At 39.6% G+C, this 26,298-nt stretch overlaps 2 protein-coding genes and 1 long non-coding RNA gene across 3 annotated transcripts; 1 reads left to right on the plus strand and 2 right to left on the minus strand.

Annotated features, from left to right (window-relative positions):
* Positions 1-883, minus strand: LOC115777797 (uncharacterized). The gene is made up of 3 exons (XR_004019688.1): positions 807-883; positions 655-732; positions 1-570 (listed from the first exon to the last, which is right to left on the minus strand). It is a non-coding gene; the product is annotated as an uncharacterized LOC115777797 (long non-coding RNA).
* On the minus strand, positions 795-20,681 carry LOC115777792 (uncharacterized). The gene is made up of 12 exons (XM_030725783.1): positions 20,629-20,681; positions 18,011-18,109; positions 17,736-17,771; positions 17,534-17,560; positions 17,367-17,414; positions 16,913-16,960; positions 16,689-16,736; positions 2,789-2,836; positions 1,840-1,887; positions 1,324-1,371; positions 1,019-1,199; positions 795-905 (listed from the first exon to the last, which is right to left on the minus strand). The coding sequence occupies exons 2-12, from the start codon at positions 18,031-18,033 to the stop codon at positions 795-797; spliced, it is 666 nt and encodes a 221-aa protein (XP_030581643.1). The 5' UTR covers positions 18,034-18,109; positions 20,629-20,681.
* On the plus strand, positions 18,201-25,275 carry LOC115777796 (heat shock 70 kDa protein 12A-like). The gene is made up of 4 exons (XM_030725785.1): positions 18,201-18,482; positions 21,096-21,320; positions 21,416-21,587; positions 24,248-25,275. The coding sequence occupies exons 1-4, from the start codon at positions 18,201-18,203 to the stop codon at positions 25,273-25,275; spliced, it is 1,707 nt and encodes a 568-aa protein (XP_030581645.1).
* Positions 25,276-26,298: the final 1,023 nt, after the last annotated feature.

Consider the following 26,298-nt stretch of genomic DNA (forward strand, 5'->3'; position numbering starts at 1 on the left):
TTCCTAACTACTTATTCAGTTTCCACTGAAACCTGTTCCACCTGACATTGGTCATGAGTGGACAAGTCATAAGCCCATCACAGGGCCATTACAAAGAGATCAACAACCATTCACACTCACATCCATTTTAAAAATTGGCTTTTCCTTTGGACTGTGGGAGAAGAGAGAAGCACCTATAAAAAAACCCATACAGGGACAGGGAGAATATGCAAACTAAAAAAAAGCCCAACAAATTCTTCTTAACTGATGCATTTGTAAATGTCTTTAACACAATACATAAAACAAACAGAGAGTTGGAGTTGCATAGTATTTTGAGACTTATGACAGACGAAGGTTCTCAAACAGAGGACAGATTTTATGGCTTTAAGGAATTTGTTTCCGCTACATTCCAGATGATGCTCTTATGCCATGTGGAAAAATGTTGAAAGGATCATGTCCAGGATCATGATTTTTCCAGTCTGGTTGAAGTGGAGGATTGTTTAATGCCATCAAGCTTCCCAACCAGAAACATTCAGAGCCCACCGATATCATCACCTTTGGCCAATTTTCTATTTCTTCACCAAACCAACTCTGTGGGTGGACAACTTTATGTTAAGTTATGCAGAAGTTTAGTCATCAAGAGCCAAGTAAAACTGTGTGTAATGTTTAACAAACCTTCAGAACATCATCTTTGCTGCTGTAGTAAAGAGCCAGCTGAAGATTTTGTATTGTTGACTGTCTATAATCTTTAACCTGAAATAGAATGTTGCATTTAGAATAGCATCGGGAACTTTATCATGTTTCATAATATTTTTTCAGTCCAGTACCTTCTGTGGTAGTGCTCTTCTTTGATTTTGCAGTCCAAACAGTTTATCTGTTAGTTCAATCTTTTGCGCTATTTGAGACATTGCAGCTGCAAAGCAGTTCTATAATTATAGTTAGACAAATGAAACAGAGTTTTTAGTCTAACGTGATGCCATTTGAGTAAGAATTAACTATTTAGTACTGTGTAATCTCAACTCTTCACACAGTAATGTACCTGAATCCAATTTTTGGGCACTTTTGAGTCTTCAAATTGTGATTTCACACAAGGTTTCATTTTAGGCCACTTCTCAAACTTCAGCTCTTCGTACATCTCTTTCAGTTTGGTTTCACTGACTGGGTTGTTCATGCTTTCTGATTTCCCTGTCTTTATTGAAAGAGCAAGCTCCCCTGCCAGTCTATATAAAGCAAAGTAAAGTTTACACTTCTGTGTAAAACACATATCTTATTATGTTATTTTATTATAACTGTCTGGTGCATCACAGTATTTAATTATATCTGAGCTGACAATATATACAACACCTGTCCTTGAATGATTCCAATTCTTCTTTCTTTTCTTTTAGAGCAGATCTGTGGAATATAAAAATTGATCTAGTTTTATGTGGCTTTTTTTTCTGTGCATAGTATACACAGTATATACTTTACACACACACACACACACACTATATATATATATATATATATATATATATATATATATATATATATATATATATATATATGTACACACATTCAATTTGCTTATCCTATTCAGGGAGCTTATCTGACATAGGGCGAGAGGCAGGGTACACCCTGTACAGGTCGCCAGCCTGGCTAACAACCATCCACACTCACATTCACACTTACATTCATACCTATAGACAATTTAGAGTGGCCAATTAACCTAGCAAGCAATGACACTTCCCTAATAACAAGATTATCTGCTATATGGAATATCAAAAGAAGAAAGTACTCAGTTATTAAAAATAAAGTGTCAAACCAAGAAAGACCTCCACTGCTGATGAGGAAATTCTTGCCATAATGACATGAAATATTCACCTTGCCTCTTGAAGTTTGTCTTTGTAAAATGTTTCCATATCAGTCAAACTGTTCAAAAACACAATAATGTAGTTTAAAAACAGGATTTGCCTTTAACTTAATTTTGTTTATTGTTTTTATATTTTTGAAACAGTAATATATACAATGTGTGCAACAGGCCTTTTTTAAAAACAATTTCTATGCTTTAAATTTAATAAAGCTTACTGGAGAAAAAGTGTCAGATTGAGTAAAGCATCAATAGGCATTGACTGACTTGATAATAGGGCTGCAATGCTTCACACATGCCAATCCAGTTGTTAAGTGATGACCTAGAATTCCATTTCTGGGTCCAAACTGTCACTTTATCAATATGCCGCAATGCGGTGTCCCTGGTTGTTTTAACCGGCCCGACTCAAAAAAAAACAAAAAAAACAAAAACAACACACTCAGCTGTCATTTTACCGATGAGAAAAAGAAGCGGAAATGGCTGCAGTTGATAATGTTACAATCATCTTTAATAGTGAACAGTCATTGGCTACGCCATTGTTGTTTATTTAGGAGCATTTGGACCCGGAAATGACGTCAGACTTAAAGACCACTATTGGTGAAACTATGCCAACTTTGATTTACAGGGAAGAAAAAGTAATATATATTTTATATGGTTGGAAAAATGGGCCATTAAATTTATATCAGCAGCAAACCTGATTAAAATGTTTGAATGAAGTATCCATCTTCTGTGTATTTACTACCACATTTTAAATAACCTTATGCTAAAAGTAAAAGTAGATAGCTAAATAAGTGGCATTGCATAATTATGTGATTCATAATACGTCGACTAATCGTTTCAATAGTTGCTGACTAGTCGACTATGAACATAGTCATTAGTTGCAGCCCAAGTTGATAATCACGTATATTGTGCTAGAGTGGAGAGAAATGCTGTTTCATGCATATCTAGAAGAAGTATAATTACCCTTCTTTTTGAAGACTCACTTTGTAAAATTTTTCCATCTCAGCCAGTCTGTCAAAAAAAACAAAACAAAACACTGAAAGTTAAATTCAGGTACAGCACATCATCTCACAAACTCATGATTATGATTCTGTGCAAAGGAATGGTTTCTGAAGAATAGTTTCTTTCAGTTGACAGATGTATTGTCATTATCCTGGGTCTCTTTATTGAGTGATTTTGAGTTGTTTTTTTTTTTTTGTGGTTATTTCATGTTTTTCTGCTAACCCTTGTCTTGTATGTTTCATATTTAGTTAAAAAAAAACAGAACTCATTTAAAAGAATTTAACATGACATTCTGAGATAGAGAAATTATTCTATTTCGCGACTAGACTCTGATGACCAGGGGTGAAAGTAGTTTTAAATTCTTGCCGGTACTATGAAAAGCACACACACACACACACACACACACACACACACACATATATATATATATGCCTGCCATATAAACTGCACTACATCTGTGCCGCTTACGGGACGTGGGTGTCCGTTGCCAAAATCCTCGATCTTATTAATTGATTAAGTCGTAGCGAGTCTATTCTGACCCAAAGTACAGCCGTGACCGGTTCTGAATGACGGCTTTACAGCAGACAGCCTCGCCAACTCTTGCCGGTACTGCGTACTGGCGCAGAATCTTTTAGTGGTACGCAGTACTGGACCGTACTGGCTTACTTTCACCCCTGCTGATTACCCAATATGGCAGAACAGAATCCCAGCAGTTATAGGATTTGGGATAAGACCCCTAAAAGAAGAGAAAGAACAGTTTACCATGGCATGAAAGGTTGATTTACAGAATGAAAACACAATTAGCTGAAGCCTGACCAATGGCACCAAAAGTCAACAAGATTATAAATGGGTGTAGTGATATGGGTTAGTGGTCATTGAAGGCCAAGAGAAGGACGATATAGTGAGCACCTGAACTCAGGTTTGATGGCTGACGATAGCCAAGAGTAAGATGAGCGAACCTGTGATCAAGATGGAAGATCAGTGAAGGCTAGGAGAGCCTGCGAGAAGTTTCTAGGGCATTGGAGGCCAAGATAGTCAATGGATTCATGGCTAATGGAGCTCAGAAAATGAAATATTTGATAAAAGGAATGGAAATGAGTCTAAAGATGGAAGATACTTTGATACCACCACCAGCAGTTTTTTGTTTTAAGACTTGAGTTACTTAGTAACAGAAAAAGGAAAACCACAGGTAAATTTAATTCAATTCAGCTTTATTTATATAATGCCAAATGACAATAGTCATCTCGAGATGCTTTATATTGTAAAGTAACCCTACAATAATTAGAATTAGAATTAGAATTGAACTGGATCATGTGAAGAGTAGTCCATAAAAATTAAAAGAGACTGAAGTCTTGTGAAGCTGCTGAAGAAGCACCTACCTACCTATTTGTTTAGTGGTGAGGTTTTGAAATTTCACCATGGAACAGTGGAGCCAGAGGGTAAGTTGCACTTGAAAATGGGAGAGTTAATTCATTGCAACCAGGGAAACAGCTGTTATATTTGTCACAAAATATGGGGATGCATGTACTGTCAGGACTGACATGACTTAGAATCAGATGACCAATCAGGAGAGACAGCCGATGTTTAACAAATGAGGCACAAACAAAGTTGTGCTGCACTTAATTATTGAGGATGCCTAGAATGCCAAGAAACTCCACACAAGGACGGACTGCTTGATTTCCCATCTAAGAGAAGAATGCCTAAGATGTATTAAGGATTTTAATTTGGAGTATAAAAAAAAAAGCCCAAATTGACTAGACTAGAATCAGTAAGCTGAAAATCAGCCAACAGGTAAAAAAGGGAGAGCTGGGCTGTTATTCAACACAAATCTGACTGCAAAATAAAATAGTCTTTGGTGTTACAAAGGGCATGACACAACAGATGAAGACCAGGATTTGGTAGTGTATCAGTTAGGGTTAGGTGCCGGAATTATCAAGTGGAGTGATTGGGCTCAGAATTCAAGCTTGAAAAAATGGATTACCCAAGTATTGCATCAATACAGTGCAAGTTTTGCACTGAATTATTAGGGCCCGAGCACGAACTGTGCGAAGGCCCTATTGTAATTGCTTCGTTTATTGTTATTATTTTTTTTTTTTTTTTTATTAGGCCCGAGCCTCACGAAGTGATCGGCGAGGAGCCTATTGTATTCGCTCGCGCGAAAAACGAAAAAAGGTCAAAGTCGAGCGCTCTTTGACGGACCCTCGACTTTGGGTCCGTTGTCAAAGTCGAGCACAAAGTGCTCGACTTTGACGGACCCTCAAACAAGGTAGGTCAGGTCGAACGCTTCTCGAAAATGTATATATGGGGGTGAATGGAGCAGCCCATAATTGAAATCATTAGCGTCATGAGCTAGCTTGCGCGATGAAATTGGGTCAATGACGAGCGCAATGCGCTCGTCATTGACCATGGACCTCACGACAACGTGGGTCGTGTCGAGACGTTTCCGAAAACGTATATATGAAGGTGACTGGAATGGCGCATTATTGGAATCGTTGGCGTTCTCCATTATTAGGCCCGAGCCTCACGAAGTGATCGGCGAGGAGCCTATTGTATTCGCTCGCGCGAAAAACGAAAAAAGGTCAAAGTCGAGCGCGAAGCGCTCGACTTTGACAACGGACCCTCAAACAAGGTAGGTCAGGTCGAACGCTTCTCGAAAATGTATATATGGGGGTGAATGGAGCAGCCCATAATTGAAATCATTAGCGTCATGAGCTAGCTTGCGCGATGAAATTGGGTCAATGACGAGCGCAATGCGCTCGTCATTGACCATGGACCTCACGACAACGTGGGTCGTGTCGAGACGTTTCCGAAAACGTATATATGAAGGTGACTGGAATGGCGCATTATTGGAATCGTTGGCGTTCTCCATTATTAGGCCCGAGCCTCACGAAGTGATCGGCGAGGAGCCTATTGTATTCGCTCGCGCGAAAAACGAAAAAAGGTCAAAGTCGAGCGCGAAGCGCTCGACTTTGACAACGGACCCTCAAACAAGGTAAGTCAGGTCGAACGCTTCTCGAAAACGTATATATAGGGGTGAATGGAGCAGCCCATAATTGAAATCGTTAGCGTCATGAGCTAGCTTGCGCGATGAAATTGGGTCAATGACGAGCGCAACGCGCTCGTCATTGACCATGGACCTCACGACAACGTGGGTCGTGTCGAGACGTTTCCGAAAACGTATATATGAAGGTGACTGGAATGGCGCATTATTGGAATCGTTGGCGTTCTCCATTATTATTATTATTATTATTTTTCTTTTCCGCAAATGATCGCAAATTTGACCCCCTGAACATTTACGAAAACGCACCAATTTTTGCACAAAATTCAGGACCGGTGAAAAATTTTGTTTTTTAATATCGCCATTAAAAAACTCAAAAAACCAGTGGAACTGCGCCCCCTGTCAAAATCAAAATACATTGCGCCTATGGGAGGCCTTGCCATGTAAAGTTAGCCCAAGAGTCATGAAATTCGGATCAAACGGAGATCTTGTGAAACCCAACAAAAAAATATATTACACCAACTCCGGACAACAAACAGGAAGTCGGCCATCTTGAATTGAAGTTTGTGAAGCGCAGAGTCAGCATTTTTGCACACCTCGTACTTGAATTAACTTGTCCTAGGGCATTAAACCAACTGGCACCAAAATCGCTCAGGAACATCTTCACAAGTTGGGCATCAAAAGATGTGCGAGGTTTTATAGAATATTCAACGGTGTTGGCATGGCAACCGCGTGAATTTGGTCTTCGTTTTTGTCTCTCGCCGCAATTTTGTTTGTGCATTCGTTCGCACAATCTTTGGCCGATCAGATTCAAAATTTAATAACTTGTTTACTGACCCGGCCTGAACCCACAATTAGGGAATCAAGTTTCTAGGTGCAATAGCGCCCCCTACAGAAGCAAACAAAAGTTTGTATAGAGGTCCACAATTTTAGTTTCACTGAAATGCATGAAAATTTGTGTCAACATTCTTGACGTCATCCTCATCAAAAAAGCCAATCACACCCATGCTCTATTTTGTAACACGTTGCCATGGCGGAGCCCGAAATGCCCCATTTTATTCTAATGGGAAAAAGCGAAAAATCCCCCATATTAAAGTTTCTGCTTACTTTGCCCGAAATACATGAAATTTGGTACACAGATTGCTGATGTCAGCCTGATCAAAAAAGTCAATCACACCTATGTCATATTTTGGACGCTGTTCCCATGACGATGCCAAAACTGCCCCATTTTATCCCTATGGGAAAAAATGTGAAATTTCTGCGATGGAAAAATGACCCTTGCTTTCTCAAAAATGCATACACATGCCTGAAATTTGGTACAAGCATTGTCCACATCTCCCTGAACATAAAACCTACAGGTGAAAATACTGTAATGTGTAAGGCGTTGCCATGGCGATGCCCAGAATATGGCATCTTTTTCTTTGAAAAAGTCAATACATCCATTGCAGTTTTTCATATGTGACAGCAAAAAAACCCCCGCTAAAACTGGCACGGCCGGAAAAGCACGGTTCAAGTCGGCACCGGCGCTTGGGCAGCGGCCGGCGAGGGCCTATTATCGCCGCTTGCGGCTTTAATTATTATTATTATTATTTTTCTTTTCCGCAAATGATCGCAAATTTGACCCCCTGAACATTTACGAAAACGTACCAATTTTTGCACAAAATTCTGGACCGGTGAAAAATTTTGTTTTTTAATATCGCCATTAAAAAACTCAAAAAACCAGTGCAACTGCGCCCCCTGTCAAAATCAAAATACATTGCGCCTATGGGAGGCCTTGCCATGTAAAGATAGCCCAAGAGTCATGAAATTCGGATCAAACGGAGATCTTGTGAAACCTAACAAAAAAATATATTACACCAACTCCGGACAACAAACAGGAAGTCGGCCATCTTGAATTGAAGTTTGTGAAGCGCAGAGTCAGCATTTTTGCACACCTCGTATTTGAATTAACTTGTCCTAAGGCGTTTAACCGACTGCCACCAAAATCGCTCTGGATCTTTTACACAAGTGGGGCATCAAAAGTTGTGCGAGGTTTTATAGAATATTCAACGATGTTGCCATGGCAACCCCCTGAATTTTGGCTTCGTTTTTGTCTCTCTACACAAATTTGTTTGTGCATTCGTTCACACAATCTTTGGCCGATCAGTCTCAAAATTTAATAACTTGTGTAATGAACCAGCCTGAACCCACAGTTAGGGAATCAAGTTTCTAGGTGCAATAGCGCCCCCTACAGAAGCAAACAAAAGTTTGTATAGAGGTCCAGAATTTTAGTTTCACTGAAATGCATGAAAATTTGTGTCAACATTCTTGACGTCATCCTGATCAAAAAAGCCAATCACACCCATGCTCTATTTTCTAACACGTTACCATGGCGGAGCCCGAAATGCCCCATTTTATTCTAATGGGAAAAAGCGAAAAATCCCCCATACTAAAGTTTCTGCTTACTTTGCCCGAAATACATGAAATTTTGTACATAGATTGCTGATGTCAGCCTGATCAAAAAAGTCAATCACACCTATGTCATATTTTGGACGCTGTTCCCATGACGATGCCAAAACTGCCCCATTTTATCCCTATGGGAAAAAATTTGAAATTTCTGCGATAGAAAAATGACCATATCTTTTTCAGAAATGCATAGAAATGCATGAAATTTGGTACACATATTCTTCACATCACCCTGAACAAAAGACCTACAGGTGAAAATTCTGTAATGTGTAAGGCGTTGCCATGGCGATGCCCAGAATATGGCATCTTTTTCTTTGAGTTAGCCAATACATCCATTGCAGTTTTTCATATGTGCCAGCAAAAAAAAAATGCCTAAAAATATACGCACGGCTGGAAAAGCACGGTTCGAATCGGCACCAGCACTTGGGCGGCGGCCGGCGAGGGCCTATTATCGCTGCTTGCAGCTTTAATTAGGGCCCGAGCACTAAACGTGCGAAGGCCCTATTGTAATTGCTCCGTTTATTATTTTTTTAGGGCCCGAGCACGAACTGTGCGAAGGCCCTATTGTTTTTGCTCTGTTTATTAGGGCCCGAGCACGAACTGTGCGAAGGCCCTATTGTAATTGCTTCGTTTATTATTTTTATTTTTATTATTATTTTTATTTTTATTATTATTCAGGCAAATGAATTGGCTTTTTGGGGGCTTTATCATATTCAAAAACTCATGAAACTTTGCACATGCATCACACCTGGTGAAAATTTAAGTATTTTAATGGGCTCGGGCAAGGGCGCGCCCAAATGGCTCGCTAGCGCCCCCTAAACTGGAGCCCCACCGCTGTGTTTCACGTACATGAATGAAACTTCATACACATGTATATCATGTCCACGCGCACAAAAAATCCTCTTGGAGCCATGCCCTAAACCCAACAGGAAGTCCGCCATTTTGAATTAATTATGCAAATTTGGCGATTTGCAGCCCTCACACTTTTTCTAATAACTCAGAGGTTTTAGACGTTATCATCTTCATATTTGGTTTGTCTAACCTACACCCCCAGGGGAATCTAAATCTCGAAAATGGTGAGTTTTTGCCAAGGGGGAGGGGTCCTTATGCCCCTTTGAACTTTGATCATTCGCCATGAAATTTTGATTGCCTCTCATTCATACCTACATGATCCAATGTGCATCAAACTTCTCCAGTAGGATGAGGGTGCCCCCCTGAACACATACATATGACAATATTTAATATCAGTCGCAGCGCCACCTAGTGGGAACAGGAAATGTCATATTTTACACTTGGAGGTCCAGCTCCAAGGTGGTTTAGCAGAACCATCTCAAATTTCACCTGGAAAGCCTTAAGAAGTTGGACTTACTGTGTTTTCAAAACTGTGAGTTTTTGGCAAAAGGGCGTGACCCTTATGGGACGGCAAAGTTCGATGATTCGCCATGAACACAAAAATGGCTGTAACTCAAAGCCAACTTGCCCAATCTGGCTCAAACTTCAGTGGTGTGATAAGCATGCTGCCCTGAACACACTCATATGCATAAAGTCCATAAACGTTAGAGCGCCGCCTAGTGGCAGCTCGGAATATCTTAAAATAGCAAGTTTTTTGAGTAGCCCCGGAGCTACGTTTTATCTACATGTATGAAAATGTACATGCTCATGTAACATACTAAGACGTACAAAAAAGTCTCTTGGACCCATACCCTAAACCCTACAGGAAGTCGGCCATCTTCAATTGAAGGTGTCAATTTTTGCGATTTCCACGCCTGCTATTTGAACGAACTTGTCCTAGGGCATTTCACCCACTGACACCAAATTGGCTCCAGATCATCTACACAAGTAGCCCATCAAAAGTTATTCAGGGTTTTGTAGAATATTGAACGGTGTTGCCATGGCAACCCTCTGAATTTGGACTTTTTTCAATTTCAAATTCACAGAGATTCTAAACATCAGCCCCTGGGCTGTGCTTTCTCTATGTACCTGAAAATGTGCCTGCTGATGTAAGATGCTAACATCTACAAAAAACTCTCTTGGACCGATAGCCGAAACCCAACAGGAAGTCAGCCACGTTCACTTTAAAGTGTCATTTTTGCAGCATTTTTCGCCTTTTTCAGGCCTTTTTGCCTCAACTCCTCCTAGGGCATTTGACCCAGTGAGACCAAAATGGCTCCAGATCATCCACACAAGTAGCCCATCAAAAGATATTCATGGTTTTGTAGAATATTGAACGGTGTTGCCGTAGCAACCCTCTGAATTTGGACTTTTTTTCCATTTCAGGCCCAGATAGGTTCTAAACATCAGCCCCAGGGCAGTGCTTGGTCTGTGTACCTGAAATCGTGCATGCTGAAGTAACATCCTAAGACGTACAAAAAAGTCTCTTGGACCGATAGCCGAAATCCAACAGGAAGCCTGACATGTTCTAATTAAGGTGTCATTTTTGCAGCATTTTTCACATTTTTCAGGCCTGCTATTTGAATCATCTTCTACTACAGCTTTTCATCCAGTCACACCAAAATGGCTCCAGATCATCTACACAAGTAGCCCATCAAAAGATATTCATGGTTTTGTAGAATATTGAACGCTGTTGCCGTAGCAACCCTCTAAATGTGGGATTTTACTCATATACCACAGTGCACCAAATTGTTACATCTCTGACATACATTGTCCGATCTGCCTCAAACTTCACAGGCTTAATGGGAGGGTAAGGGAGACCGGACACACCCCTCTATCAGCTTTGTTTCACACTCATAACGCCACCTAGTGGCAACAGGAAATCAGTAGGACACTGATACTCATCATCCTATGGTCATTACAGTTTCATTGATGGCTGCAGGCATTACATAGAGCATTGTGACATATTAATTAGTGGGCACTCACCGACGCCACCTAGTGGAAGCGGGAGACGATCGACGCGAAGTACGGCTAGCCTGCTGAGCCGTCAGCAGCCGGGTGAGCCAGCTACTCTCTCGTCTGCGAGAACCTCCGAGCGCGGTTCGGCTGGAGCGTGCCACGGGTCGACGCGCGGCTTGGCTGGAGCGCGCCAGGGGTCGACGCGTGCCGGGTGCGAGGGCCCGCTCATCGCCGCTTGCGGCTTTAATTATTATTAGGGCCCGAGCACGAACTGTGCGAAGGCCCTATTGTTTTTGCTCTGTTTATTATATTATTATTATTATTATTATTATTAGGGCCCGAGCACGAACTGTGCGAAGGCCCTATTGTAATTGCTTCGTTTATTATTATTATTATTTTTTTTTTTTTTTTTTTTTTTTTTTTATTATTCAGGCAAATGAATTGGCTTTTTGGGGGCTTTATCATATTCAAAAACTCATGAAACTTTGCACATGCGTCACACCTGGTGAAAATTTAAGTATTTTAATGGGCTCGGGCAAGGGCGCGCCCAAATGGCTCGCTAGCGCCCCCTAAACTGGAGCCCCACCGCTGTGTTTCACGTACATGAATGAAACTTCATACACATGTATATCATGTCCAGGCGCACAAAAAATCCTCTTGGAGCCATGCCCTAAACCCAACAGGAAGTCCGCCATTTTGAATTAATTATGCAAATTTGGCGATTTGCAGCCCTCACACTTTTTCTAATAACTCACACGTTTTAGACGTTATCATCTTCATATTTGGTTTGTCTAACCTACACCCCCAGGGGAATCTAAATCTCGAAAATGGTGAGTTTTTGCCAAGGGGGAGGGGTCCTTATGCCCCTTTGAACTTTGATCATTCGCCATGAAATTTTGATTGCCTCTCATTCATACCTACATGATCCAATGTGCATCAAACTTCTCCAGTAGGATAAGGGTGCCCCCCTAAACACATACATATGACAATATTTAATATCAGTCGCAGCGCCACCTAGTGGGAACAGGAAATGCCATATTTTACACTTGGAGGTCCAGCTCCAAGGTGGTTTAGCAGAACCATCTCAAATTTCACCTGGAAAGCCTTAAGAAGTTGGACTTACTGTGTTTTCAAAACTGTGACTTTTTGACAAAAGGGCGTGACCCTTATGGGACGGCAAAGTTCGATGATTCGCCATGAACACAAAAATGGCTGTAACTCAAAGCCAACTTGCCCAATCTGGCTCAAACTTCAGTGGTGTGATAAGCATGCTGCCCTGAACACATTCATATGCATAAAGTCCATAAACGTTAGAGCGCCGCCTAGTGGCAGCTCGGAATATCTTAAAATAGCATGTTTTTTGAGTAGCCCCGGAGCTACGTTTTATCTACATGTATGAAAATGTACAGGCTCATGTAACATACTAAGACGTACAAAAAAGTCTCTTGGACCCATACCCCAAACCCTACAGGAAGTCGGCCATCTTCAATTGAAGGTGTCAATTTTTGCGATTTCCACGCCTGCTATTTGAACGAACTCGTCCTAGGGCATTTCACCCAGTGACACCAAATTGGCTCCAGATCATCTACACAAGTAGCCCATCAAATATTGTGGAAATCTTTACAAAATATTAAACGGCCTTGTCACACCAGGCCATTAAATTTGGCCTTTGTTTTTCTCCCTCACCACCAAAATTGTTTGTGCACTTGTTCGCACATGCTTTGTCTGATCAGGCTGAAAATTTAATCACTCATGTACACACCCAGGCTGAATCCATAACTACAGATTCAAGACTGTAGGCGCAATAGCGCCCCCTACAGAAGCAAATGAAAATTTGTATGACCGTCCACAGAATTAGTTTTGCTCTGAAATACATGAAATATCTTTCACCATTCCTTACAAAATCCTCATCTATTTGATAAGCCTCCTGCCCTGAACACATTGATATGCATAAAGTCCATAAACGTTAGAGCGCCCCCTACTGGCAGCTTTAAATATCATAATATACCATGTTTTTTAGCTAGCCCCTGAGTTACATTTTATCTACAGCTCTGAAATTTTGCACACTCATGTAACATCCTAAGACATACAAAAAAGTCTCTTGGAGCCATACTCCAAACCCTACAGGAAGTCCAGCATCTTCAATTGAAAGTGTCAATTTTTGCCATTTTCAGGCCTGCTATTTGAATGAACTCCTCCTAGGGCATTTCACCCAGTGAGACCAAATTGGCTCCACATCATCTAGACAAACAGCCCATCAAAAAAGTCAATCAGACCCATGCCCTATTTTGCATGCTGGAGCCGTGACCACACCCCCAAATATTCCATTGCGTCTATGCCGAGAGCAAAAGATACCTTTTCCTATAAAAGAATTCAACTTTCTAGAGACCCATCACGATCACAAAACCTCCGAGTGCGGCACGGGTCGACGAGCGCCACAGGTCGACGCGCGCGGAGTGCGAGGGCCCGATATCACCGCTTGCGGTTTTAATTATTATTATTATTATTATTATTATTATTATTCAGTAAAATGAATTGGATTTTTGGGGGCTTTATCATATTCAAAAACTCATGAAACTTTGCACATGCGTCACACCTGGTGAAAATTTAAGTATTTTAATGGCCTCGGCCAAGGGCCAGCCAAAATGCCTCAGTAGCGCCCCCTAAAGTCCAGCCCCACCGCTGGGTTTCACGTACATTTATGAAACTTACTACACTTATGTATCACATCCAGACGCACAAAAAAATCCTCTTGGAGCCATGCTCTAAACCCAACAGGAAGTCGGCCATTTTGACTCAAACATGCAAATTTGGCGATTTGCACCCTTCAGACTTTCTCTAATAACTCAAAGGGTTTAGAAGTTATCAACTTCAGATTTGGTAAGTTTCATCTACACACCAAGGGGAATCTAAATCTCGAAAATGGTGAGTTTTTGACACAGGGGCGTGGCCCTTATGCCCCCCTGAAATTTGATCATTCGCCATGAAATTTTGATTGGCTCTCATTCATACCTACATACTCCAATCTGGATCAAACCATCTAGGTAGGATGAGTATCCACCCCTGAACATATACATATGGCAATATTTTATAACAATCGCAGCGCCACCTAGTGGTAACAGGAAATGTCATGTTTTACATTTTGAGGTCCAGCTCTACGGTGGTTGAGCAGAACCATCTCAAATTTCCCCTGGAAAGCCTTAAGGAGTTGGGCTTATACTGTTTTCAAATCTGTGAGCTTTTGCCAAAGGGCGTGACCCTGGCGGGAGGGCAAAGGTCGATGTTTCACTGTGAAGACATAAATGGAAGTAACTCAAAGCCAAATTGCCCAATCTGCCTCAAACTTCAGTGGTATGATAAGCCTCCTGACCTGAACACATTGATATGCATAAAGTCCATAAACATTAGAGCACCACCTAGTGGCAGCTCGAAATATCATAAAATAGCATGTTTTTTGGTTAGCCCCCGAGCTACATTTCATCTACAGCTCTGAGATTTAGCAGACTCATGTAACATCCCAAGACGTACAAAAAAGTCTCTTGGACCCATACCCGAAACCCTACAGGAAGTCGGCCATCTTCAATTGAAGGTGTCAATTTTTGCCATTTCCATGCCTGGTATTTGAACGAACTCCTCCTAGGGCATTTGACCCAGTGAGACCAAACTTGCTCCACATCATCTAGACAAGGAGCCCATCAGATATTGTGGAAATCTTTACGAAATATTAAACGGCCTTGTCACATCAGGCTATTGAAGTTGGCCTTCGTTTTTCTCTGTTGCCACCAAAAGTGTTTGTGCCCTCGTTTGCACATGCTTTGTCCAATCAGCCTGAATTTTGAATCACTCATGTACACAATGTAGCTGAATCCATAACTACAGATTCAAGACTGTAGGTGCAATAGCGCCCCCTACAGAAGGAAATGAAAATTTGTATGACCGTCCACAGAATTAGAATATCATAAAATAGCATGTTTTTTAGCTAGCCCCAGAGCTACATTTTATCTACAGCTCTGAAATTGTGCACACTCATGTAACATCCTAAGACGTACAAAAAAGTCTCTTGGACCCATACTCCCAACCCTACAGGAAGTCCGCCATCTTCAATTGAAGGTGTCAATTTTTGCCATTTTCAGGCCTGCTATTTGAATGAACTCCTCCTAGGGCATTTCAGCCAGTGAGACCAAATTGGCTCCAGATCATCTAGACAAACAGCCCATCAAATATTGTGGAAATCTTGACAAAATATTAAATGGTGTTGTCACACCAGGCCATTGAAGTTGGCTTTCATTTTTCTCAATGGCGACCAAAATTGTTTGGGCACGTGTTCGTACATGCTTTGCCCGATCTGCCTGAAAATGTAATCACTCATGTACACAGCCACTCTGAACCCATAACTATGGATTCAAGGCTATACGTAGCTGCAAGAGCGCCCCCTACAGAAGCAAATGAAATTTTGTATAGCATCCACAAACTTAGTTTCTCGGAAATGTATGAAAATGTGTTTCAACATTCTTGACATCATCCTGATCAAAACAGTCTATCAGACCCATGCCCTATTTTGCATGCTGGAGCCGTGACCCCACCCCCAAATATTCCATTGCGTCTATGCCGAGAGCAAAAGATATCTTTTCCTATAAAAGAATTCAACTTTCTACAGACCTTCTGTACACCATCACGATCACAAGACCTCCGAGTGCGGCACGGGTCGACGAGCGCCACGGGTCGACGCGCAGGGAGTGCGAGGGCCCGATATCACCGCTTGCGGTTTTAATTAAATATTGTCTTTCCTTGAGAGTTGTCTCACTTAGGTGTCCTGTCCTTAGTGTTTTTTTCCCTGTGATTTCTCATGTCTTTGGATTTTGTTGCCTGTTTCTGAACTGTCAGTTACTTCATTTTAAGCCATAAGTGCTCAAATTTACATTGATGCCATCTGGCAGTGTGCACTGGTGCATGACTTTACTTTCTCAACAAAAAGGGTTAGGGTTACCCTAATACTTGGAGGTAGAGCAAGTCATCTATTAATTAGAAGGTTGGTGATTCAGTCCATGGTTGCTCCAGTCTTTGTGCCAAAGTATCCTTTGGCAAGATATTAAACCCCAAGGTGCTCTCTGATGTAATCACTGGAGTGTGCATGGTCAATAGAAATCATTTACATCTAGAAAAAAGTTTTTGCCTGTGTCAGTCCTGACCTTTATAACAAACAATGATAGACAGGCAATATGTAAGGACCTGAACTCTTTTGTGTCATATAGGTCTGAAGATGAAAGGTTTGAATCTACAAACACACAGGGAGGATAAGCTGACACATTTGTACAGCAAACAGTGATGGTATAAATCCTAATCCTCCATGATGCAAGGTGTCTAAAGCACGTAGACTCTGAGAGGAAGCATGTATAAAATGTTGAAAGAAATGTTGCAGCAACCAGTCTCTTTCCAGACTCAAATAAGAACCAAATGAAAACCCAACTTCAGCTTTAGTCTTTTGACTAGCTGTTGAATAGGGAGAGTGATTAAGCAGTTGGACAGCAGATTTGCACTAAATGTTTCATGTCATTGCATGTACGGTACCTTTCATTGGATGATTTCAGGTTCTTCTCTTGGTCTTTTAAATCATTTCTGTCAGTAAAATATGGAGTGTGTAAAAATGAATCCTTTTATTGAACAGATTTGGTAATTTACTGAAAAAGAAAATGCTAAATAATCACATGGCAATGAATTATCTAATTTAAACATGCTTGTAGAGATACCCTAAAAATGAACTTTGTGGAAATATTTTATAAATATGCAATTACCTTGTCTGTTGTAGTTTTTGATTGAAGGACTTTTCAGTTTCAACCCAACTGTTTTTAAAAACATCACATAAATTTTACTGTAGTTAATACACATGATATCACAAACTCATCATTAAAACACTGAGTCTTTAAGCATTCTAAAAGTGATGATTTTTAAATCTGACCATCAGGTACATCATCCTATATATGCAGAAAGTAATCCATCATTATGTTGGCTTAATTTACACATTTGTCTTTTTTAACAAAGGAAACATTTTATTATGTCATTATGCTAATTACTTGATAACCTGCTATTCTTACTGTTTAGGGAACATGTTGATGGCTTCAACTTTTGAGTTATTCTTTATTTCTGTACAAATATTAATATGATTGTTTTAAAAAGTGCAACAAGAGCTAAAGGCAGCTTGGACAGCAAATGCAGTTTTGATGTTTCACCAGAGTGCATGTACAGTACCTGATTTTGAATGATTCTAGTGCCATCTGCTGCTGTTGCATGGCTATTCTGTGAGATAAATATGCAGCATGTAGTACATGTATAACTTATATCAGTACAAAAGGCCTTAAACCAGAGCTATTGAATTTAAGATGTTGAGCTTATTTAAACAAATGTGGCATGTTTACCTTGCATCTTGAAGTTGCTGTCCTAAACTGTTCAAAACATACAAAAAATGTTTTGATTAAACACTTGGATCACAGATGTTTAGAAATCTATGTATGTGCCATTATTTATCATTTACCACTGCAATTACAATCTGTACTATCTAATCCATAAAGTGAGAAAAAAATCAAAATCATCAAATAATAGTAATGATTGAGTGTTTACCTCTCCAGCTGTGGATGTATTGCTGGATTAAAATCTCTGATAGTAAGATAAACACAAAATTGTCATATACAGATATTTAGACCATGGATCAAACATACTAAACATATTTAATGTTAGCTTCCTAGTAGACCTTAGAATGTACCCTGAGATCTAGCAGATCACAGCATACTAAAGAGCTAAAAAAAAAATTGACAATTTTTGGTGACAGTCACGATCTTGTTTAAATTTATTTAGTATCAATGCTAAAATGAGACTGTTTAAGTTCATTTAGTTACCTGATGCCTCTTGGTTGACTCATCTTGCTTTGTCATTTGTCTTCTCTGCTGAATGTCTTCATTCAGTCTGACAGCAGTATGACTGTGACGGTCAACTCACTACATGTGGAGGGGTGGAGTTTAGTGAGTCCCACCCATTGGTTTGGTGATAAATACTCTGTAAATGCTACACTTCAGCACTACTTCCACAATGGATAATCCTTACATCATAGCAATTGACTTTGGCACTGCATACAGTGGATATGCTTATAGTATGACACCCAGACAAGCAGAAATTGATCCCTATTTAAAAGTTTGGGGTGAAGAGGTTGGACAAAAGACACCGAAGACTCCCACCTGTATCCTTTTTGATGAACATGAAGAATTTTTCAAGTTCGGTTACGAAGCCCAGTTTGTTTATTTTAAAATGCGGGGAGATGAAGCCAGAGAAAAGTTCTTCTTTGAATGCTTCAAGATGTCCCTCTATGGCAAAGTGAGTAATACAATCTGATGATGTCATTATTCTTATTATAACAGTTTTTACAGTAGCACTACTGGATAACACAAATTTTGTATGACATGTTTTCCATGTAGTCAAATGATAAAATATCTTTATAGCTATTCTACTCTTCTGTCTGTTAAATCCCATTGCTGCTTCAGATTTTTTTGGTCAACAACTTAATGCCAAAATGATAAACTTTGTCTGTAAGTTCATCTGTGCCTCATTGGTGAGTTCAACTTTTTATATCAAATTAAAAATACAAGACTAGAGCCAATCCCAGCTGCCATGGGGCGAGAGATTGCATTGCACAATGCACAGGTCATATGTCTGTCGCAGGGCAGAATGAGGTTGTATATATAGTATATTAAATAAACTCTTATAAGGTAAGATTATTATATCAAGACTGAGAATTCATATAGTATATTAAGATCGAAATTAACATATCAAGAGGTTTACTGAAAATCATTTTGCTCATGTGTATAGAGCACAGTTAAACCCATCATTTCCTTGAATTACATCACTTTTTCTCAGAAAGAAGCTATAAAGTTATAATTTTTCATGTCAAACTTGCTGAATAATTCATTCATTAGCCAATATAAGCCAATTATCCTGACATATTTATAGTCAAGGTTATTACTTTTTTGACACATTTATGGTCATCAAGCCAAATTTATAATAATTCTGGCATGTTTATGGTTTGCAGCAACTACCATCCCAACTTATTGATGGGCCATAACAGCATGTCTTTTGCTCTGGCTACCACCCCACACTCCCAACCTGTCGTGGCCTCACTGAGCCTGGTTGTGCCGAAGGTTTCTTTTAGTTAAAAGGAACTTTTTCCTTTTCACCTTCGCCAAGTGCTTGTACTTGCTCATAGGGGGTCATTTTGATTGTTGGGTATTCTCTGTATTATTGTAGGGTCTTTACCTTACAGTGTAAACTAAATAAAACAATTAATGTATAGTGTTAAAATCAAATAATCTTACAAAGCATCTATTGGGGCTATAAATCACATTGTGTCCATAGGGGGTATGTACCCTAAAATATAGATATAGTTTAAAATGTAGAGAAGGAGCAATGACACAGAGACACAAGAAGAAAATGAGAAAACCACTTCCTATGTTTATATGAAGAGCCGTTTCATTCAAAATGAAATAAATAAATAAATTAATAAATAAAGACTGTTATTCATAAATTATTAATAAATATTCCACGAAATAAATAAATATCCCCATGAAATAAAACAAAATATTTTTTAAATAAATTCTTATCTTATTTTATTTTAATTTAAAGATTTATTTATCTATTTATTTATTCATTAATCTATCTATTTATTTATTTCATAATGGAGTTTTATTTTGTGACACTTTTATTTTGTAAAGCTATTTTACATATTTCAGTGACTTTTATATTTTAACCCCGTTTTTCATTTGAAGTTCTTTTTATTTCATGTTCTTATATTCAAATGAGGGGGTGGAGTTTTATCTGTGGGGCGGCGCTGGTCAGACGTCACCCACCCAGCAAGTAAAACAGGAACTAGCTTGCAAAATATCGAACAGTAAAGGAATAAGGAGCTGGTTAAAGGGAGAACAAACTTTTGCTCCTTTTTGTGGTTTAAATTTAAATCTTTAATTCAAATAAGCTGTTAAAACGAGCCTAACACATTTCAACATCAAGGAATACAGCTGAGCGAATGATTAATTTCCAACTATAAGTGAGACATTAATATTGAATAAAACTATCCAGGTATGATGCTGAACTTTAATTTCAGGCAAACCAATTTGCTGAGGAACAAATGAAACACTGAAAGAAACCAAACATCAGCCGTTTGAGATCATCTGAGTGAGTTATATCTGTGCTTAACTTCCACTCAGCGGGGAAAGCCAGCGAGGGTTTGAAAAGGATGTGCCGGCAGTCGGACGTTCTCTCCGGCTAAAGTTCGCCTTGATAGCCCGGTCAGCTGACAGCTAGTGAGGCGAGCTGCTGGTAGAGCAGCAGCAATGGACAGCTCCGAAAACAGCGGAGCACTTTTTGCAATTAAGTGATATCTTGATATTTGAGGTTTACACACTTACATTATCGCCTGAAAACATCTTAAAAGTTTATTTTATGTCACAGAAACAATCATATATCAAACCTTTTGGCCGTTGTCCTCCGCTCTGGTCCAAGTTCGCCATTCCTGACCAGCGCCGCCCCACAGATAAAACTCTGCCCCCTCATTTGAGTATAAGAACATGAAATAAAAAGAGCTTCAAATGAAAAAGGGGGTTAAAATACTAAAGTCACTGAAATACGTAAAGTAGCTTTACAAAATAAAAGTGTCACAAAATAAAACTCCATTATGAAATAAATAAATAAATCTTAAAATAAAATAAGATAAAAATTTCTTTTAAAAATATTTTTATTTTATGTCATGGGGATATTTATTTCATGGAATATTTATTAATAATTTATGAATAGCAGTATTTATTTATTTCATTTTGAATGAAACGGCTCTCCATATGTTTACAGTGGCTTTAGTTTGTTTTAAACTGTCATGTCTTGTATAATGTTTCAAACAGGTTCTGTTTTTAGTCTTAAACTAATATCTTTTTCAATCTACAGAAAATTAACGATGATGTAACAATTCAAGCTGCAAATGGGAAGTCAATGAAGGCCTTGAAGGTATTTACAGAAGCACTGAGATACATGAAGGAAGATGCACTGAAAACCATTGCAGAAAACACATCTGGGGGGAAGTTCATAGCCTCTGACTTCACTTGGGTGCTGACTGTCCCTGCCATCTGGGATCCTTCAGCAAAGCAGTTCATGAGAAAAGCTGCAACTCATGTAATATAGTGTGAATACTAAAAGCCGCAATATGTAAGTACAACAGTTCTCATGTGATCATGTGAAAAGTACAGTTTTTTATTTTTCTATTGTAGGCTGGCATTGTGATTAAAGGAAAGGAAGACAAATTGGTCATTGCACTGGAACCAGAAGCAGCCTCAGTTTGGTGCAAAAAGCTGCCTGCAGATGGTTTTATAGCAGAAAATTGCACAGAAGACACACTTGATCAAACTCCAGGAACACAGTACATTGTTGTTGATTGTGGAGGTACAGTATGTTTAATTCACTTGTAGACAAAAAAAAAAAGATCTCACATTTATGCACAATAGTTATAGACAAGACTTTATAATTCTGTTGAAACTTCAGAGCCATGGTTGGTCTTGTTGTAATATGCACAGACACAGCATTTTTTAATTTTCTAATAGTCTGACTGCTGATTTTCAGGCTACACGTATAATATCATCAAAACAAAAGACGTTTTCTAAAATACCACCCCCCCCCAAAAAAAAAACAAAAAACTGCTGTCCACTGAATAAAAAGGATTAACCTCTCAAATCTCTCCTTCTTGCTAGAAATCACACACATCATAGCTTTCATGCTGGTAAATTTAACTGTATACACCTATCCAGCAGGGGTTTGTATTCTAATTTAAACTCGTTCTCTCATCATCTCTTATTGTGTTTGGGTAAATACATACCTATGAATTTGGCATTGGTTGCAAAAGAGCTGGAAGCTGACAAGTTGGCAAGCGGGTCGATGACTGTCATAGCTGCCGTCTGAGTTTCAAAGGTTGGTGAAGATGCAGTGGTGATAGGGGTTGTAGAAATGACGATCACAGGGGTCCTTATATCCTAACGTAGCTAAAACACAACCCACTAGGAGGAGACATAGTGATATGCATGCGCATCATGATATTGTGATATTGATTGGTCTGACGGTTGCGATTACATAATAGGGATGGTACAGCAGGTGGGGGTGCCGGACTACTGTTGGTGCTGTTAGAGTTTGGGGGTGGTAGGGGGTAGCTGTCAGTCTGAACGGTGGGTGAGAAGGGCAGTTGTCAGTCTGGGGGTGGTGGTAGGGTAGGGGGGCTAGTTTTAATTTGAGGGGTGGTGGTGGGGAGTTTTGTTTGAGGAGTGTGGGTGTGGGGGGCTATGGGTGGGGTGGGGGGTGATGGTGGTGGGGGCCCTGAGATGGGTATTATTATACTACTGTGGTCTGAGTAATACCATGCCACTCACTTGTGGAATAATGACCAAACATGATGAAGTACACTGTCTCAGCTAAAGTGTGTGTTAATAATATAGACAGGCTTCCCAGGGCCCGTGTGTTGGGAAACAGAACGATGTGGTCAGTTCCTCAGGTTTAAAGCATACATATATATATTTATACACACACACACACACATTATATATATATATATATATATATACACATATATATATACACGACATTAGGGTGACGTATCACGTGCTTGGCATGTCAAGAGAAAGTCATAGAGGGAAGTACGGAGAGAATCCGCCCATTTTTCAAAATAAAACATCGGTCAGACTCAGATAAGTAAAACGGAAATAATGTAAGTTATTTATTCTTTAAGTGTGGCCCGATACCAAATGTCCCACGGCCTGGTACCGGTCCGCGGCCCGGGAGTTGGGGACCTCTGGATTACACAACAGGGTGGAATAAGTTATTATTGTAGAAGTATTTCTGAAAGCACTGTGAATAGGTTTAAGGATATAATTCCTCCATTATTATGTTCTTCAGTGCCATGTGCCGATAGTGCAGGGCAGCTACCTAAACTCTACTCCCACAGAGACCAGAAGTGGGAAGTAATGAAGTACAAATACTTTGTTACCATACTTTAATTGAGTATTTATTTTTATGACTACTTGTTACTTTTACTTCCTTCATTTTTATCTGTATTTTCTACTTATTACATTTTCAAAACAGACTCATTACTTTAACACATCACAGAGTAACATGTAGTATGGCACATCATTTAATACTGAACCAAAAATCTTTGAATTTTGCAGTTCTGGGACCTTATAGCTGTTGGGGGAAATCTGTGTTTTAGTCTGTTTGTTCTCTTTTTCAGTTATCTGTATCATTACCCAGAGAGCAGTAGCTCAAACAGAGCATATCCCGGGGATGTGCTGTCCCCGGTTTTCATAATCCTGGGCCAGTGGCCTAGTGTTTTGCGTTCTATTTGTGAAGTTCTGTTTTGTTCTGTTTCTATTTCTAGTTTTGGTTATAGTTTAGTATTAGGATTGTAGTTTGCCTTTGTTTCGTTTTCGTTAGTGTATTTCGTTCACCTGTGTTGTCACCTGTTTCCCTTTTCCCTCATAATGTTTCAGCGTATTTAAGGTCTCTCTGTTGTTTAGGTTTTTGTTCGCGTCGTCAGTCTTACGTCAGTTATTCATCTGTTTCTCCCTGCTGTGTGCTTCATGCCACGTTCATGTCCACGTTTATGCTATGTAATGTTTATGCCACATTTCAGTTTTGATTAAAGAGTTAAGTTATTGTTAAACTACTCCTGTGAGTCCTGCATTGGGGTCCTCTGCCACGTTGGCCACAGCCCGAATCCTGACACCGGTAATGCCTACGGCTCTGCTGAGGTAGTGGATATTACCCAGCACGTTCAGTTAGGGGAGAGAACAGCCAATTTATTGTTATTTTATTTTTTTGTGCTGTGTTCATCATGCTCTACAGAGCCTTTTTTGTCTTCTACTGTACAGCCACTGTGCCAAAGTGTGACACAGTTCATCAGAGTACTCTTAAGTGGCTCAAGATATTTTATCTGGGTAATGTGTCATGAAATAACGAGCAAATAAATCTCACCTGTCCATAAAACTGCTTGGCAGTTAGTATTCCATAAGTTGATCTCAAATTCATCACTGACATTTAACCACATCTGCTTTATATTTCAGGTGGAACCATTGACATCACTGTTCATGAAGTCTTGGATGGAGAAGCCCTGAAAGAACTGCACAAGGTTTCTGGAAATGATTTAGGGGGACAAACTGTGGACAGAAAATTCAAAGACTTCCTCAGAGAAATATTTGGTGATGTCTGGACTGAATATGAAATACAGTATCCAGGAGAGCTGCAGAAAATGATGTATGAATTCACAGTTCTAAAAAGAAATGATGATGATATAGAGATCAGCTGCCCATATAACCTGGGTGAAATGGCAAAGAAACAGCAAGCAATAGAAATGTTCTTTGAATCAGTGCAAGGTGCACTCTGGGATGAGGGAGCAATCCAAATCACAAGTGACAAAATGAAATATTTCTTTGAGGAGAGTGTAAGAAGTATCTCCAACATTCTCAAAGAAATCTTGAAGAAAGACTTCAACATCGAGTACATTGTGTTAGTGGGGGGCTATGCTGAAAGCAAGATTCTGCGTAGACACATTACCAAACAGTTTGGTCAAAAATGTAAAGTTCTGTGTCCTTCTAGACCCCAAGAAGCAATTGTGAAAGGAGCTGTGATGTTTGGAAGAAACCCAGCAGTGGTGACATCTCGCAAGAGTGCCTATACTTATGGGTTTGCTACCGCTGAAAGCTTTGATAAGTTTAAGCACAAGGCAGATAAGAAATTCACAGCTGATGACAGGGAGTTGTGTAATGATATTTTCTGTCAAATGGTGAGCATTAATGAGGATGTGGGCTGGGATCAGCCCAGGGAGCACAACTTAAATCCAGTAAAAGCAGATCAGACAGAGATGAACATTATATTTTACCGTACAGAGAGGAAAAATCCAAAGTACGTGGATGAATGGGGAGTAGAACAAATTGGTTCATTTGTGGTCAAAATGCCTGACACAACAAGTGGCAGGAAACGAGTAGTCAAACTGAAAATTCAGTTTGGATTCACAGAAATGACAGCCACAGGCACTGACGTTAATTCTGGGTCAACAGAATCAATTGAGCTTGACTTCATGACAAACTCATGAGGATGATTCACACATCCCAACTATCATGTACTACAAATAAGCATGGATTATAGGCAAAGGTTGACTTCGGTTATGAATAGGAGTATTATCATATTATTATTATTGACTTTCACAGACACATTGTTACATCAAAATAATGGATAATTGTTTTTTATTTTTCTTATTTTTTAAATGATTTTTTTTGGAGCAAGCTGATGGAAATTCACATTTTACTGTCAAGTCAACAATGCTGCGATGTGCTATCATTTATGAACTTTGGACTATATTCTCCATAAATAAATAGATTTAAAAACAAATGACCAATATCTTTGGACTGTATCTGGAAATAAGAGTACCCAGAGATAATCCATGCAGGAGCAGGGAGAGTGTGCATAAAGAAAGAAATCCAACCTGCTGGCAGGTTTGAACATCCATGAAGCCCAGCCAATGAACCACTGTACTGTCTATATATATATAGATTTTAAAGCAGATCCTCTAACACCAGCAACTGTAAATCACAAACAAAACCAAAGAATCGTGTTGTTGCTAAATCTGAGCATTTTATATTCAATTCAGTTCATCTATCCATTCACTTCCGCTTATCCTGTTCAGGGTCGCGGGGGGGCTGGAGCTTATCCCAGCTGTCAAGGCACTTTGTATTGTGGGTAAAGACCCTACAATAACACAGAGAAAACCCAACAGTCAAAACGACCCCCTATGAGCAAGCACTTGGCAACGGTGGAAGGAAAAATTCCCTTTTAAAAGGAAGAAACCTCCAGCATAACCAGGCTCAGCGAGGGGAAGTCATCTGCTGAGGGGGGGCTGAGGGGAGAGAGACAGAGATTAATAATAACTAATGATTAAATACAGTGTGTAGTATAAACAAAGTAAATAAGGTGAATGAAAAGAAACAGTGCATTATGTGAACCCCCCAGCAACCTAGCCCTATAGCAGCATAACTAAGGGGTGGTTCAGGGTCACCTGATCCAGCCCTAACTATAAGCTTGATCATAGAGGAAAGTTTTAAGCCTAATCTTAAAAATA

This window comes from Archocentrus centrarchus, unplaced genomic scaffold (genome assembly GCF_007364275.1).
Source record: "Archocentrus centrarchus isolate MPI-CPG fArcCen1 unplaced genomic scaffold, fArcCen1 scaffold_74_ctg1, whole genome shotgun sequence".
Classification (NCBI taxonomy): Eukaryota; Metazoa; Chordata; class Actinopteri; order Cichliformes; family Cichlidae; genus Archocentrus; species Archocentrus centrarchus.